Source organism: Oreochromis niloticus, linkage group LG19 (assembly GCF_001858045.2).
Source record: "Oreochromis niloticus isolate F11D_XX linkage group LG19, O_niloticus_UMD_NMBU, whole genome shotgun sequence".
Classification (NCBI taxonomy): Eukaryota; Metazoa; Chordata; class Actinopteri; order Cichliformes; family Cichlidae; genus Oreochromis; species Oreochromis niloticus.
The window spans coordinates 13,726,878-13,741,621 of record NC_031983.2 but is presented as its reverse complement, the minus strand read 5'-3'; the positions used below and the strand labels follow the sequence as shown (position 1 = coordinate 13,741,621).

The 14,744-nt window shown below is 41.3% G+C and overlaps 2 protein-coding genes across 2 annotated transcripts; both read left to right on the top strand.

Moving 5' to 3' along the window:
• The first annotated feature begins 41 nt into the window (after nt 1-41).
• On the top strand, nt 42-1,823 carry znf593 (zinc finger protein 593). Its single transcript, XM_019348980.2, has 4 exons — nt 42-156; nt 386-600; nt 933-995; nt 1,092-1,823. The coding sequence occupies exons 2-4, from the start codon at nt 401-403 to the stop codon at nt 1,216-1,218; spliced, it is 390 nt and encodes a 129-aa protein (XP_019204525.1). The 5' UTR covers nt 42-156; nt 386-400; the 3' UTR covers nt 1,219-1,823.
• Nucleotides 1,824-6,554: 4,731 nt separating this feature from the next.
• Nucleotides 6,555-14,703, top strand: selenon (selenoprotein N). The gene is made up of 12 exons (XM_003453224.5): nt 6,555-6,977; nt 7,669-7,786; nt 9,102-9,232; nt 9,555-9,767; nt 9,866-9,990; nt 11,275-11,412; nt 11,514-11,595; nt 11,925-12,113; nt 12,187-12,292; nt 12,663-12,775; nt 12,905-13,006; nt 13,438-14,703. Exons 1-12 carry the CDS (start codon nt 6,789-6,791, stop codon nt 13,603-13,605), a joined length of 1,674 nt encoding a protein of 557 aa, XP_003453272.2. The 5' UTR covers nt 6,555-6,788; the 3' UTR covers nt 13,606-14,703.
• The last annotated feature ends 41 nt before the right edge of the window (nt 14,704-14,744 follow it).

Below are 14,744 nucleotides of genomic sequence, written 5' to 3'. Positions count from 1 at the left end.
TTGTTAGCGTTTTAATTAAAATAGTTAAGGTGTTTTTATTATTCCCCCACTGTTAGAGACCGGGAGTTTGGCGCCCTCTGGAGGTGACTGCGCAGTATCCTACTACTCTATTGACCCGGAAATAGATTTCACTTCTCTCGGTCACACGTGTGGAAGGTAAGCAAAGTCTGAAAATAACATCTGCGACGGCTTATTAGATGTATATCCGCTGCAGTAACAATTGATTAGACGTTAAACGCATATTTTGATCGGTATTTGTAAATAGATTCTAAGAATTATTAACTGGGAAGTATCAGTGAAACAATCGAAAGATTTTAATGTTGACACAAGTCTGTGACGTGTCTGCGTTCATTTTTGGAGATTAAAAACCCTTTGTTTCACTCAGTACCAACGGGTTATCATGGGGAAGTCCAAGCAAACCCGAAACCACAACAATGGCAAGAAGAAGAACATTGCAAAGACCTGGAAGACAAAGCGCAGGACCAAAGACCTGGATCAGATCCACTCAGACATGAAGCCTGAGACAGCTGCTAAACTGCTGCATCAGGAGGTTGACTACGATGTAACCGGATGTGCACAACACTACTGCTTACACTGCGCGTAGGTATTTCTTTGTTTACTGTAACAGTCCATCTGTTAACTGACTTTGCTGGATATATATATAGTAAATCTTCCCATATGAAAAGCTGGAATGGAGAAATATTCTGTACTGTCCAAGTCTGAGGCCACAGGTCTCAGCTGGAAAAGGGTGGCGTACCCAATGATGAATGATTAGAGCAAATTTCAGTCCTAATCCAGGGTTCCAGACCCTCATGGCTTCCTTAAAATGAAATGCCCTCTTCTTATACTCTCTCATCCTGTGAGCTGTTCATCTGTTAAATTTTTAAGAAATATAGATTTTTTTTAATGTGATGGCCCTTCTTGTTTTGCAGGAGATATTTTGTGGATATGAGATCCTTGAAAGAGCACTTCAAAACTAAAGTGCATAAAAAACGGTAAGCGGACCACTCTACAGTCACATATTTGGACTTACAGCTCTTAATCCTATCCATGAAAGTTTCATGGCTTACCTCCTTTTTTCCCCCATCCAGACTGAAGCAGCTCAGAGAAGAGCCCTACACCCAGGAAGAGGCAGAGAGAGCAGCAGGCATGGGCTCATACATCCCTCCAAAAATTATTGAAGTGAAGACCCAACCATTAGAGGAGGACATGGAATGAAAGCCTCTGACGTTAATCCGTGGACTGATTAACTCATAAAAGAGGCATTAACAGTTAATGCTTGCAGTTATTGTTGTCACAAACTTTAGTAGCAAAGCTGAAAATGCCTTTTGTGATAGATAATGTTTGTTTTTCAGCCAGCCGTGAGAAACGTGGTTGTTAAACTTCCATCACCAAGATCAGAAGGCTTCTCCTTACAATCAGATGCATTGTCTACCTATGTAAATACAAAGGACGGTGGAATGTTTTCTACAATAATACATTTTGTGGAGTTGATTAAGTCACATTACACGTGTGGACTACAGCAGTGCAGTTAGAGCTGTACCTGAACGTACCAGACAAAGAAATAGAGGAAAACATGCATTTCTGTACACAAAGTAATATTTATTTTTCACTCTAGTTGTTCATTTAAAATACGGGACAGTTAACTAAGTTTGACGATTGATAGAAAATGTAATTCTGCTGTGTACTATATACCTTATTTTGTAACTGCTTCAAATGGAGGGAATTGGAGATGTGCATAGTGATTCAGATGTCTGCAACCAGGCTAACTTATACCTCGTTAAACCTCTAAATGTTCTTAATTAAACAATTTTGAGACAACACTTAGTGCACAGAGATCATATCATCATGTCTCATTTTACAGGTCATAAGGATCAGGAATGACACAGTTGGAGTGCTTGTGCTTTAGTTGGAGGCACTGGGTTTCACACATAGTCCCCTATTTTCAGTGGCGTAGTAACTGAGCAGACTATCATAATTTTAAATGTCAGGATTATTTTTAATGCTTCGATGGAAATTCTTGGCACTCGATGGCTGTGTGAAATCTACAATCCATGAGCATTACCAGTGCTGCAGCCACCTTCGGCTGTTTGTTTGTGAGTCTCTCCATTCAGTTTTGAATTTAATTACTGAAAAGCTGCTCTGTTAGGTTGAAATCAGGTGACGGATTGAAAAATATCCCATATGTTTGCCTTGAGAAGCGCTTGGGTTGCTTTTGCAGTATGCCGTGAGCAAGAATCCGTTTACACTGTGAAGCTTTGTCTGATCGGTTTTGCAGTATTTGGCTGAAACTGAGTGGACACTATAGCCTTGTACACTTGACAATTCATTCTGCTACTTCTATTCAATTCAATTTTATTTATATAGCGCCAAATCACAACAACAGTCGCCTCAAGGCGCTTTATATTTTACAGTATTTCGTACAATAATAGATACAGAGAAAAACCCAACAATCATATGACCCCCTATGAGCAAGCACTTTGGTGACAGTGGGAAGGAAAAACTCCCTTTTAACAGGAAGAAACCTCCGGCAGAACCAGGCTCAGGGAGGGGCGGGGCCATCTGCTGCGACCGGTTGGGGTGAGAAAAGGAAAACAGGATAAAGACATGCTGTGGAAGAGAGACAGAGATTAATAACAGATATGATTCAATGCAGAGAGGTCTATTAACACATACTGAGTGAGAGAGGTGACTGGAAAGGAAAAACTCAGTGCATCATGGGAATCCCCGGCAGTCTACGTCTATTGCAGCATAACTAAGGGAGGATTCAGGGTCACCTGGTCCAGCCCTAACTATATGCTTTAGCAAAAAGGAAAGTTTTAAGCCTAATCTTGAAAGTAGAGATAGTGTTTGTGTCCCGAATCCAAACTGGAAGCTGGTTCCACAGAAGAGGGGCCTGAAAACTGAAGGCTCTGCCTCCCATTCTACTTTTAAATACTCTAGGAACAACAAGTAGGCCTGCAGTGCGAGAGCGAAGTGCTCTAATGGGGTGATATGGTAATACAAGGTCATTAAGATAAGATGGGGCCTGATTATTTAAGACCTTGTATGTGAGGAGCAGGATTTTGAATTCAATTCTGGATTTAACAGGAAGCCAATGAAGGGAAGCCAATACAGGAGAAATATGCTCTCTCTTTCTAGTCCCTGTCAGGACTCTTGCTGCAGCATTTTGGATTAACTGAAGACTTTTCAGCGAGTTTTTAGGACATCCTGATAATAATGAATTACAGTAGTCCAGCCTGGAAGTAATGAATGCACTTCTATCAGCAGACACAATGGTGGCCTACTTCCACTGTCAGCCAAATATGCCCATGCAGAAACATCTTCTCTACCATGTTTGAAAAATAATGTGGTTTAGTGTAGATCATGATCTGTTTCTCTTTCTCTCTCCATACTTTTATCTCACTAGTTTCATCTTTCTGACATTTTTTTACTTTTGCATCCTAATCTGGTCTTCCTGTTCTTGAGTGTAACCAGTGGGTTTCACTTAATTGTAAATCCTCTATTCATGAAGTCATCTTTTGATTGTAGACTTTCATAATGATATGCCTTCCTCCTCAACAGTGCTCTTGACTTAAATAGCTGTTGTGAAGGGGATTCTGAAGCAAGGCAGTAACTGCGATCTTCCACTGCATGTGTCTTGTGTGGTTTTTCAGGCCTTTTTGCGTTCCTGAGCTGGTCAGTGCATTTTTTCCCCTACAGAACTGTACCAGATTGGTCAACCCTAAAGTTTTTGCTCCCACTCTGGTAGGTTTGTTCTGGCTTTTTAGCCTAATCACAGCCTTCCTGATAATCTCTCTGGGCCTCATATCGAGAATTCCAGTGACCAGCTACCAAATGCAAGTTCAAAATTTGGAATAAACTGCAGATCTTTTATTTTCTTATTTTTTTTTAATGGAATAATCAAGTCAATCAGGTGTCCCATTATTGTATAAAGTTGGTTATAATTCTTAAGCATTTAATGCAATACTTTTGTTCAATCCCTCACATGAAAGGTGAAAGTTTGCATTTTAAGCACAGAAAGACAACAGAACAACCACAAAATAAACCACAAAATAAAGTTCCAGATAAAGAATACCGGAATATACCGTTGTAAGGTTCTTGGCCATTCAGGAGTAATGGACACACACAGACAGACAAGTAGCTCTTTAGTCTTCCTTTGGGCTCCAGATGTGAGGGTCAGGGTTTAGCATCAGAATAAGAATACTTTAATAAACCCTAAGGAAACTATGTGGTTTACAGTTGCTCCAAGATGATAATAGTAACAGACTGAACTAATTGAATAATACAATATATTACAAACTTTAAAAAGTACAAGAATTAGCTCATTTATACATATCAAAAATATTACAGAGGTGAAATATATATGATTGACATTTTACTCTAACCTGTAAAATTTTGTCTTTGTTATTTTACTGTAGAGGATGAGCAAAAGGGTGTAACTATAGCAGTGTGTACTGTGCATTAGATGGAGGAGTTGTACAGAGAGATAGGCACAGGCAGGAATGATTTCCTGTGTCCTTCAGTGGTGCATTTGGGTAATCTCAAACGTGCTCCTGTGACTGGCCAGCAGGTCATGGAGTGCGTGCAAAGGTATTGTCCAGCATTGTCCTTATCTTGGACAACATCCGCTTCTCTGACACCACCCTAAGGGAGTCCATCTCCATCTCCACAACATTACTGGCCTTGTGGATCAGTTTACTGAGTCTGTTGGCATCTGCAACCTTCAACCTGCTGCCCCAGCATGCAACAGCGTAGAGGAGGGGATTGGCCACAACAGACTTGTAAAACTCCTGAGCATTGCGCGACAGATATTGAAAGACCTCAGCTGCTTCAGAAAATGGAGACAACAACTGGAGGCAGGCTCTTCCTGTAGAGTGCAGTGTTGTTTTAACCCTCTCGTTTATTATCTATGTGTACACCAAGGTATTTATAGTCCTCCACAATGTCCACATTGACCTCCTGAATTGAAACAGGGATCACTTGTTTCCTGGTCCTCCTAAAGTCTACAATTGACTCTTTGGTCTTTGTCACATTGAGCTGGAGATGATTCTGCTTACACCATGTGACAAAGGAGTCAACCACAGCCCGGTACTCCATCTCATCACCCTCACTGATGCTTCCAACCACTGCAGAATCATCAGAAAACTTCTGAAGATGGCAGGTCTCTGTGCAGTGGCTGAAGTCTGTAGTATAGACGGTGAAGAGGAAGGGGGAGGACGGTCCCTTGTGGTGCTACTGTGTTGCTTATTACCTTGTTAGACACACAATGTTAAAGATGCACATATTGTGGTCTTCCTGTAAAGTAATCAACAACCAAGGACACAAGAGATGCATCCACCTGCATCACTGTCAGCTTATCACCCAGAAGGGTTGGCCTGATGGTATTGAATGAACTGGAAAAGTCGAAAAACATGACCCTCACAGTGCTCACCGGCTGGCCCAGATGGACGTAGACAAGAATGAGCAGTTAGATGATTGCGCCCCCAGCTCCGAGGTGGGGCTGGCAAGCAAACTCAAGGGGATTCTGATGTGGCCTGACTATAGGTCGGGGCTGGGTAAGGATAAGTCTTTCCAGGGTCTTCACAACGTCCCACAGGCCTGTAATCCTGTGGCACTGAATTCATATTGCACTAAAATGTTGAGGATTCTGTGTCAGATAAGGCTACTTTAGTGCCTTTTGTTTGGGGGAGTAACCTTTTAAATGTGCCTATTGTACATCAATGATAAATACATTTACATTTATAAACCCATGGATTTTCGTAGCTCGTATGCCACCCTTTGAACCTATAGCTATAGCTGATCTATGGACACCTCCTCACCTCAATCCCCAGCTCTGCTGAGCTTCCATTGCTTGGCTCTTGAACAAGACCCTTATCCCCGGTTACAAAGCAGCAGATAAATAAATACGAACAGATTTAAGATAATCCAATTAATTAAGTGATACATGAATTTATTTTTTTGTTTAAAAGTAAGAGCGGAGATTTTCATTTTAGGCAAAAAGCTTCTTACATCTTAAGACACACTTATGACGCAGTACCAAAGGACTGGTTTGATAGTTTTAATCGAGTGCAGACAAATCTAACCATTAAAGAGAAGATAAAAAGAAACAAATGTTAAACCTCTGCTCCTAACTTACATAAAATAAAGGTAAGTAAAATCAAAATTTTTGGACAGAGCCATTTGGCAGATAAATTTATAATTTAACTCATTATAAAACAGTTGCATTGTTCCTTGGATGAACAATGCAACCCTACGTCTTTAAATACAGCTACTACCAAGTGTACCCAGTGGAAAGATTGTAAAGTTATACTTCCGGTTATTACTTTCAAAATAAATCGTGGCGCTTAGCTTAGTTTAATTGTTTTTCTTTCTTGCCAGTAACCAACAACGAATTTGGCATTTTGCTAAAAAATATATTTGAATTCATAACAAATTGATCATAATATCAACTTTTAAAAAAAAATAAATGCAACATTACGACACTCTCGCGCTTTTATTTTGAACGCCAAAACACTATACATCCGCTTTACCGTGCCAATTACATGCTAGCTTGACACCTTAACTGCATCCATATGGCTCGAGATTGGATGTGGGAAATAAGAAATCTGTGCTGCTAGCTAACATTGCACAGCTGTTGCCAGCGGGGGTAACGGCCAGAGAAGAAGCGCGATCCTCTCCTGCGGGACAGAAAAAGTGCCGCTAGACTCGTCACACTTTTTAAAAGAGCAAGTTTACACTGAAAGACGAACATGCTCTCGACTAAATAGCTGTGTTGGAGGTCGAGGATGGCCGCAGACGTAGATAAAAGAATCCCGGAGGAAGAGAAGAAGATTTCGCCGCAGAATGGGAAGCAGAGCCCGGGCTCGAGATCCTGGATCTGCAGGGGGATGTGGACTCTGCTGGTCGTCTGTGCTGTTCCTCTGTTCGCTTTTGGGATAAAGTACTACCAAGATGCCCAGCTCCTCAAACGTCATGTGAGACCCAAATCTGTAATTATGTTATATCACAGTTTAACAGTGATCTCGACTTGGTGGGTCTAGCTGTGTTAATAGAAACTTTGCAGTGACCTTCTCGTCCTTTTGAGGACCCATGATTACATTAATATCAGTGCAGGGGCATTCTGCTGTTATCTTGCAGTAGTTTTCTCTGTAACAGATGTGTTTCGATTATTTATTTAGCGGACACGCAGTCACCATAAAGCTCCACATCTGCAGTTTTTCCACCCCCATAGTGTTTTATTATAGGGGGGTGGGTCTTTGTCACAGCTGCTAAAACTCACCCTCTTGTCCAAATCCACACTTGTTTGGTTACTGAGGGTCTCCAAGTTGTTCTTGCACCTCCCTCCCCCTCTTCCCTCCATTGTAAGGTCGCTGGTAGGCACGCGTCTGCTTCAGAAAGGGTGGTCTGACTGAAATGCATGCTAGGAATCTGCCTCCTCAGGGATGATCTTTATCCAGGCAGGATGCTCAGTCATTTGGGACAATGTAGCACATTACTTTAAATGTGTCACACATCTGAGGGAATGTTTTTGTAGTTGTAATAATTTAAAATATTTGCATTTCATGTGATGGGGTCTTAATGTCCTAATATTTTTTTATACTGCATTAAAAAAAAGCATATGAAATGACCGTGAAGATCAGTCTAATGGATGTGTCCCTCCAATAGGAAGAGAGTGTTCGGACACTGGGTGCCGAGGGGCTTTTTCTCTTCTCCTCTTTAGACACCGACCACGACTTCTATCTCAGTCCAGAGGAGTTTAAACCTATTGCAGAGAAGCTCACAGGTGCATCATGTTACCTTTCTTTCTGCTTGTCACTTTTGTCCAATCATTTTCCTTCAGTCTCCTTTGTCACTTATCGTTGTGGTCACAAGCTTACATACACTCATGAGGCATGAATGTCAAAGTAATCTGAGGATTTTACTGATTTCTTTGAATAGTTCTTTTTTTTCAGGGTGGAATGATTGTACATCATACATCTTTAATGACTTAAAACAAGAACTGGGTGCACAAGTCTGAATTTATTTTGGACTTTCTCTAATCTACAGGGTTGAAACTATACATATAGGCTCATATATATGTATACATTCCTACTAATATTTGGCTAAATGTCCCTTAGCAAGTTCTGCCTCAACCAGATGCTTTTGGTAGCCACTAACAAGCTTCTTTTATAATTATGGCTGTATTTTTGACCACTCTTCTTAACAGAATTGCTAGAGTTTATTTAAACTGATTGGTTTCCCGGCACAGACACAGCTTTTAGCCACAGTCTTATTGTAAAAAGGATTGAGGTCGGGGCTTTGGGAAGTCCAGTCCAGAAGCTTAATGTTAACCTGCTTTATTGATGCCAAAATAAGTTTTGATGTGTGTTTGGGATCATTGGGTTTGAACACACAGTTGTGTCCATTTTTTAACCATCTACCTATTCATGTTAGGTGAAGTTGAAGTATAATGAGGTAGTCCTCCTTCCTCATTATTCCATCCACTTTGTGCAATGTACCAGTACCATTGGCAGCAAAATGGCCCCAGAGCATGATGCTGCCACCACCATGCTTAACAGCCAGTACAGTGGTCTTAGGTTTGATGATATGTAACATACTTCACTGTGGACAGTGACACTGGTGTTCCAGCAGTCTTGTCAAAGTGGTGAGATAACAGAGTAGCTTGTACTTACATACAGTTATTTGAAATGATGATCTTGGAATCTGTAGTTGTTTAGAAATGATGCCAAAAGACCTTCTCAACTTGTGTACATTTACAAGTCTCCTTTGTAAAGCTCAACTTGGCTCCATCGTGTTGGTCAATCCAATGAGTGCTGTCACAAAAAATCGTTTTTCTGCTGTCAAAGAGAAACTACCAGCTGTAGTTAATCATGATCACTAAGGAGAAGTTAATTGGATTTGGCCTTCAAGGTTAAAGACATTACAGAACCTTCGACACCACTTAGCTATAAAACATGTCTACTTGTTCCGTCCTCGAAAAAGAACAGTTCAAAGAAATAATTAAATGCCCCAAATCATCATGACATTCACGCACATGGGTGTATGTAAACTTGTGACCACAAATGTTTAGCCTCACACTGACTCTGGTTTACTTACAGGGATTACAAACCCAGCGGATTTTGAGGAGGAAGTGATCCATGATCCCAACGGGGAGACTTTAACCTTGGAAGCCAAAATGCAGCCTCTCCTGCTTGACTCCATGACGAAAAGCAAAGATGGTTTCCTTGGAGTAAGACAATACAAAACTCTGCGCGCTTCCTTTATACTGCTGGTTTATTGTTCTCTTTCTCATCGCTGCTCTACAGCGTCTGCAGAGGACTGCTTTAATCAAAATCACAGCACAGAAAATCCCAGAAGGGCCTAAATGATAGTGTGTTGATGCGGTTATTGTTGATAAATGTGCTTGTACATTGTCTGACTGTCTTACTCAGCTCTTTGTGAATGCAGCTCATTCAAAAGGTGCAAGCAGCCTTGAATTGAATCCAGAATGAAACTGCTGAGAATTTGTAATGCTTGTGCTTTCCAAAATTACCTTCCTCCATCTCTTTCAGGTTTCTCACAGCTCTCTGAGCGGGCTGCGGTCTTGGAAGAGCCCAGCAGTGCCTTCTTCGTCCTTCTCCGCAAGCCAGTTTAGGGTGTTCTTGCCCCCGAAGAACAAGATAGAAGTCGGTGACACGTGGTGGGTGATCCCCAGCGAGCTCAACATTTTCACTGGATACCTGCCCAATAACCGTTATCACCCTCCCACACCAAGGGGCAGAGAGGTAGCCTAAAAATCCATCTCTGTTTAGCCTATGGTTAGATTATAACTTGCGATTATTGCACTGTATAGTGGCTTATGGTTCCTTGGCTCTTGGTGCAGGTCGTCATCCACTCCTTGTTGAGCATGTTCCACCCTCGGCCCTTCATCAAAACCCGCTTTGCTCCGCAGGGCACAGTCGCCTGCATCCGAGCCAGCAACGACTTCTATTATGACATTGTCTTCAGGTGAGGAGGGAGATGGCGGTGTTTTTTAATACGTTTGAACTATTAAACTGCAAAATATGTGTATTATGCATTAGTGCTGATTGATGTCTAAAGTACACAGTGAATTTTAATGTTATTATGAGTCACTGTGTTCACTTTATTATTCTGTCAAAGGTTTTACAGGTATTCTGTGTGAATGAATTCCACTTGTAGTTAGTGAGGAAACAAAAGATAGAATTGTTTGTTTTTATGCTCATTCATGACTTTTTAGTTTCCAGCTTTAGTTCCATATGACAGCCACAAACCATAGACAGAGTGAGCCTGGTTCTGTCGGAGGTTTCTTCCTGTTAAAAAGGGATTTTTTTCCCTCCTGCTATCGCCAAGTGCTTTCTCACAGGGAGTGGGCTGATTGTTGGGGTTTCCTCTTTATTATTGTAGGGTCTTTACCTTGCAATATAAAGCGCCTTGAGGTGACTGTTGTGGTGATTTGGTGCTATATAAATACAATTGAATTGAAAAAGCACTCTAATTGTAAAATATTTAAAGCAGAAGTTTCAAACTCACTTAAAGGCCATGTTGGGAAATGAGAAAAGCATGTATGTTGACGTGCTTTAAATAAATATGTAGACTGCTCTACGATCAACTTAGTGGCAGCTTTTATAAGACGAAATTCATTCAGACAAAACAAAATAATGAAGATTTACTAATTGTGATCTTACACATATTTCTACAAATCTCACAGAGCCTGTTTCAGGGGCCTGAAAGCAACAACTCAGTACTCATGTGGGAAATTTCAATTAAAAGAAAAACAATTAGTAGTTCTTTGACAGTAGCCTTTATGTCATTGCAGATGGTTGTACATGGCATCCCTTACACTTGGTAAATAAAAAAATCAGTCTCCCGCCTCTCGCAAAATTGTCTGCCTCCAGCATCAACTGGCCTTTTCTGTTACTCTGAGCTAGGTGGCTTGCAGGTGCAGTGGAAGGGCACCCTTCTGTTTAACTTGCTGTCTGCGTGAGGTGCATGTTGCTATGGTGACCATTCCCAGAAATGGGCTGGCCAAAATGTACTGAAAACCCAAAGTGATATGTGGGTAGGATTCAGTTAATTCTTGAGTTTGACACCTGTGGTTTGAAGTCTTTGTGATGCTGCTGTAGTGAAATAAAGCCTCTGACAGCTTTGTGAACGTCGAAAATCAAACCACCGTGCAAATGTTATGAGCTGACTCCCTGGTTAGTTCTTGTAGGGATTTCCAACAGAGACTTATGTGCTCTCAATTTTGACTCCTTCTGTTCACCCCTGCAGGATTCATGCAGAATTCCAGCTCAATGATATTCCAGATTTTCCCTTCTGGTTCACACCAGGCCAGTTTACTGGCAACATTGTCCTCTCTAAAGACGCCTCTCATGTCCGCCTCTTCCATCTCTATGTCCCCAATAACAGGTAAATCCCTCTCACACACACACAGACGGTCACATGTGTTCATATACTCCCCTATCGATAGATCGTTGTGAAGTTTGGGTGCCACCTGTGCTGTGTTACAGGTCTCTGAATGTAGACATGGAGTGGCTCTACGGAGCCAGTGAGAGCAGCAATATGGAGGTGGACATTGGTTACCTGCCACAGGTATGGCTGTATATATCAACACTAACTGTTCTCATCACCGTGTAGCTGCATTTATATTGTTTTTGTTTTTTTAAGTCTGACTGTCCTAACTTAGTCTTTAAGTTAAGTCACATCTATTTGATTTCCAGTCAAACTGTATTAATGTCACTGTAACTGCCTGTTTTGGGATTAATTTAAAATACATATGGATTAAATACTTCTGAATCTGTTCATTTACTCAGATATGAGGGGAATTTCACAGAATGTAAAGGATGAGCCTCAGAAAAGAAACACAAGAGTGTCTGATGTAAAGTGTGTGTAATATTTCTAACGAGAACTTGCGTTTGCAGTTAGAGCTGCAGTCCGCAGGCCCGTCCACTCCCTCAATCATCACTGATGAGCAGGGTAATATCATTGATCGGCGTGACAGCAGCAGTGAGCCCATCCAGTTTGTCTTTGAGGAAATCCACTGGACCTCGGAGATCAGTCAGGAGGAAGCCGCTCGCCGTATGGAGGTCACCTTCTACCCCTTTAAGAAGGTAATTCACTACATTCGAATAAGTTGATGATTGTGTTATTACAGTGTTGGTGTAACACTGTGCTCCTTCCCAGGTGTCCTACCTGCCTTTTTCAGAGGCTTTCGAGCGAGCCGAAGCAGAGCAAAAGCTGGTGCACTCTATTCTGCTGTGGGGAGCTTTAGATGACCAGTCCTGCTGAGGTGAGATCATTACCCTGCTGCTGATCCCACAGAACCGAATGCTCCTCTTTTTAATGTGATGCTTCAAGAGTGCATCACAGTCATTAAATTCCAGCTACTGGGTTTTTAAAGGCATACCAATTAAATACTAGTGTAAAGTGCACTTAAGCCCATTTTTATGCAAAGGCAGGTAAATACAGGTGTTACTAATGATGTACTAATGATGTTAATTAAGGATCTGTGCCAGTTATTCATGTCATTAACAATACCTGTGCTGGTTTATTATAACTCATTGAGTCTGCTGACTTTGATGACCATTACACCTATTTGGAGTTCTACCTTTTTCCTAATATGTTCACCGTATCCTTGTCTCCTACCCACGCTTTTATAGGTTCGGGGCGAACTCTCCGGGAGACAGTCTTGGAAAGTTCGCCCGTCCTTGCCCTCCTCAACCAGAGCTTTATAAGCAGCTGGTCTCTGGTCAAAGAGCTGGAGAACCTGCAGGTGAGCAGCTATAGTGGTGAAAAATCCAGAAAGTTGTGCAATTACTGAAAAATGTGCTTATCCTCCTACTTTTACTTGAAGTACAGCTGTGTTTCCACTTAATAAATATCCTGCTTCCTATTTTCCCAGGCTGATGAGCAAAACCCTGCGTTGAGTGAAAAGGCTCGCTTACACCTTGAAAAGTACAGTTTTCCTGTGGAGATGATGGTGGCTCTGCCCAATGGAACCATTGTAAATATTATTTTTCATAGAATTAAATCGTAGGCACAAGCACACTATTGAGAATATTAGGATAATAAATGTTGGCTATCTGCATTCTCCATGCTGCATTAGCAGTGAAACAACACAGTCAACTGTGAGGCTGATGGCAATGAAATAATAAAAATGAAATACGGTAACATTAGCTTAAGTGGATGCATCATGTCCCTATGAGTGCCCACTGACTAGCCGAGCATAATAAAACTGGCACAGATATGGAAGACCCTGCCAAAAATAAAAAGTACTACATTGAAAGTTATTTACAGTTTTATTAGCAGCTACTGCAGAAAGTGTTGTGAAAGTCTTACTTTGAAAATGCCATATTAACGCCTGGCTTGACCAAGTAGAGCTGCAGAGAAGAAAGAAGCCTCTAAAGCCTTTTATCATCTTTTATGTGGTTTCAGGTTCACCACATCAATGCCAACTTCTTCTTAGATCAAACTGCCATGAAACCCGAGGAGGAAGAAGCAACTTTCAGCTTCTCCGGCGGCTTCGAAGATCCCTCCACATCCACTTATATCAGCTTCCTGAAAGAGGGCTTGGAGAAAGCCAAGGAGTACCTGGCACAGTAATGTGTTTGAGCTTAACCAGACTGGGCAAATGATCCAAGATTAGGAAAACCTACCAAGCATCTGGTGGCGTTCCTCTTCTGTGTGTGTTGGCAGCTGGAAACGTTTTTGCCTTCTGTACTCTTTGCTACTATTTATTTGGACGACTCTCACGGTAAAAAAAAAAAAAAAAAGTTTTATATAGTATTTGTATTGTGACAAGTAGAAATCCAAAGGCCTTCCACACTGAGCAGGAACAAATACAGTATGTAACACATTTAGACTTGCTCTTTATCCTTGTAGCTGCTGAATAACATAGCTATAAGATATAGATGGAGGCCTACCAAGTCCCAGTTTAGTGTCAGTACCATTCTTTAGTGCATTAGAACCCAGTATAGTATTCAGTATTTCTTCTTTTATGTGGTGGTGTTGCATGTGCAGTATTTATTGACTGACTGAGCTTCTCTGCTGCTGAGCGTACCCAGAGACGGAGCTGCTGGTGTTGTTTCCTCCAGCTGTGTTTCTGCAGTTAGTGAAGGCTTTGCCTGAAAGCTCTCCCCGAGCTGGGTAACGCCTGATGTTCTTGTTGAGGCTGCTGGAGGGAAACACCCTTCTCTGACTCAGGGGACAAAGGCAGCAAGAGGAACTTAGAAACTGGACTGCAGAACGTAAAATGAATGAGTCAGACGTTTTCCCATATGGCTTGTGTTTAAAACCAAATGTTACAATCTATTCACAGAACGATATGACCACACCAAAGAACTTCTCTTTTACTGCGTAAGCAGATAAATTTGTTAGGCTGCTTTCCTATTATGGCTCATATTTGTGTAAATCAGGGTGAAAAACAGTTGGATTCTTGAAGTGGAAGATACTTGATTTGTTTCTTTAGTGAGGAGCAAATCATTTCTGTCTCTCTTCCCATCGTATAAACAGAACAGTTGGCATCTTCAAGTCCTGATTTCAGAACAGAAGAGCCCAGTGATCTCACACACACACACACACCCATGTGAAATATCTTGCTGCTTGGAGCCTTTAGAGGGGAAAACCCCCCCAATATTCTTCTGTAACTAGCAGTGCCATTTGATTTTCACTTGTATAACAAAAACATTTTTTAAACAAAAAGAATTGAGTTTTCTTTATAACACACAGACACACATACACAC

What these genes read in the sequence shown, in the direction of transcription:
- znf593 (XM_019348980.2), top strand. Translation starts at nt 401, where the DNA reads ATGGGGAAGTCCAAGCAAACCCGAAACCACAACAATGGCAAGAAGAAG. An exon ending in CACTACTGCTTACACTGCGC is followed by an intron (nt 601 to 932) that starts GTAGGTATTTCT and finishes CTTGTTTTGCAG; the next exon opens with GAGATATTTTGTGGATATGA. An exon ending in ACTAAAGTGCATAAAAAACG is followed by an intron (nt 996 to 1,091) that starts GTAAGCGGACCA and finishes TCCCCCATCCAG; the next exon opens with ACTGAAGCAGCTCAGAGAAG.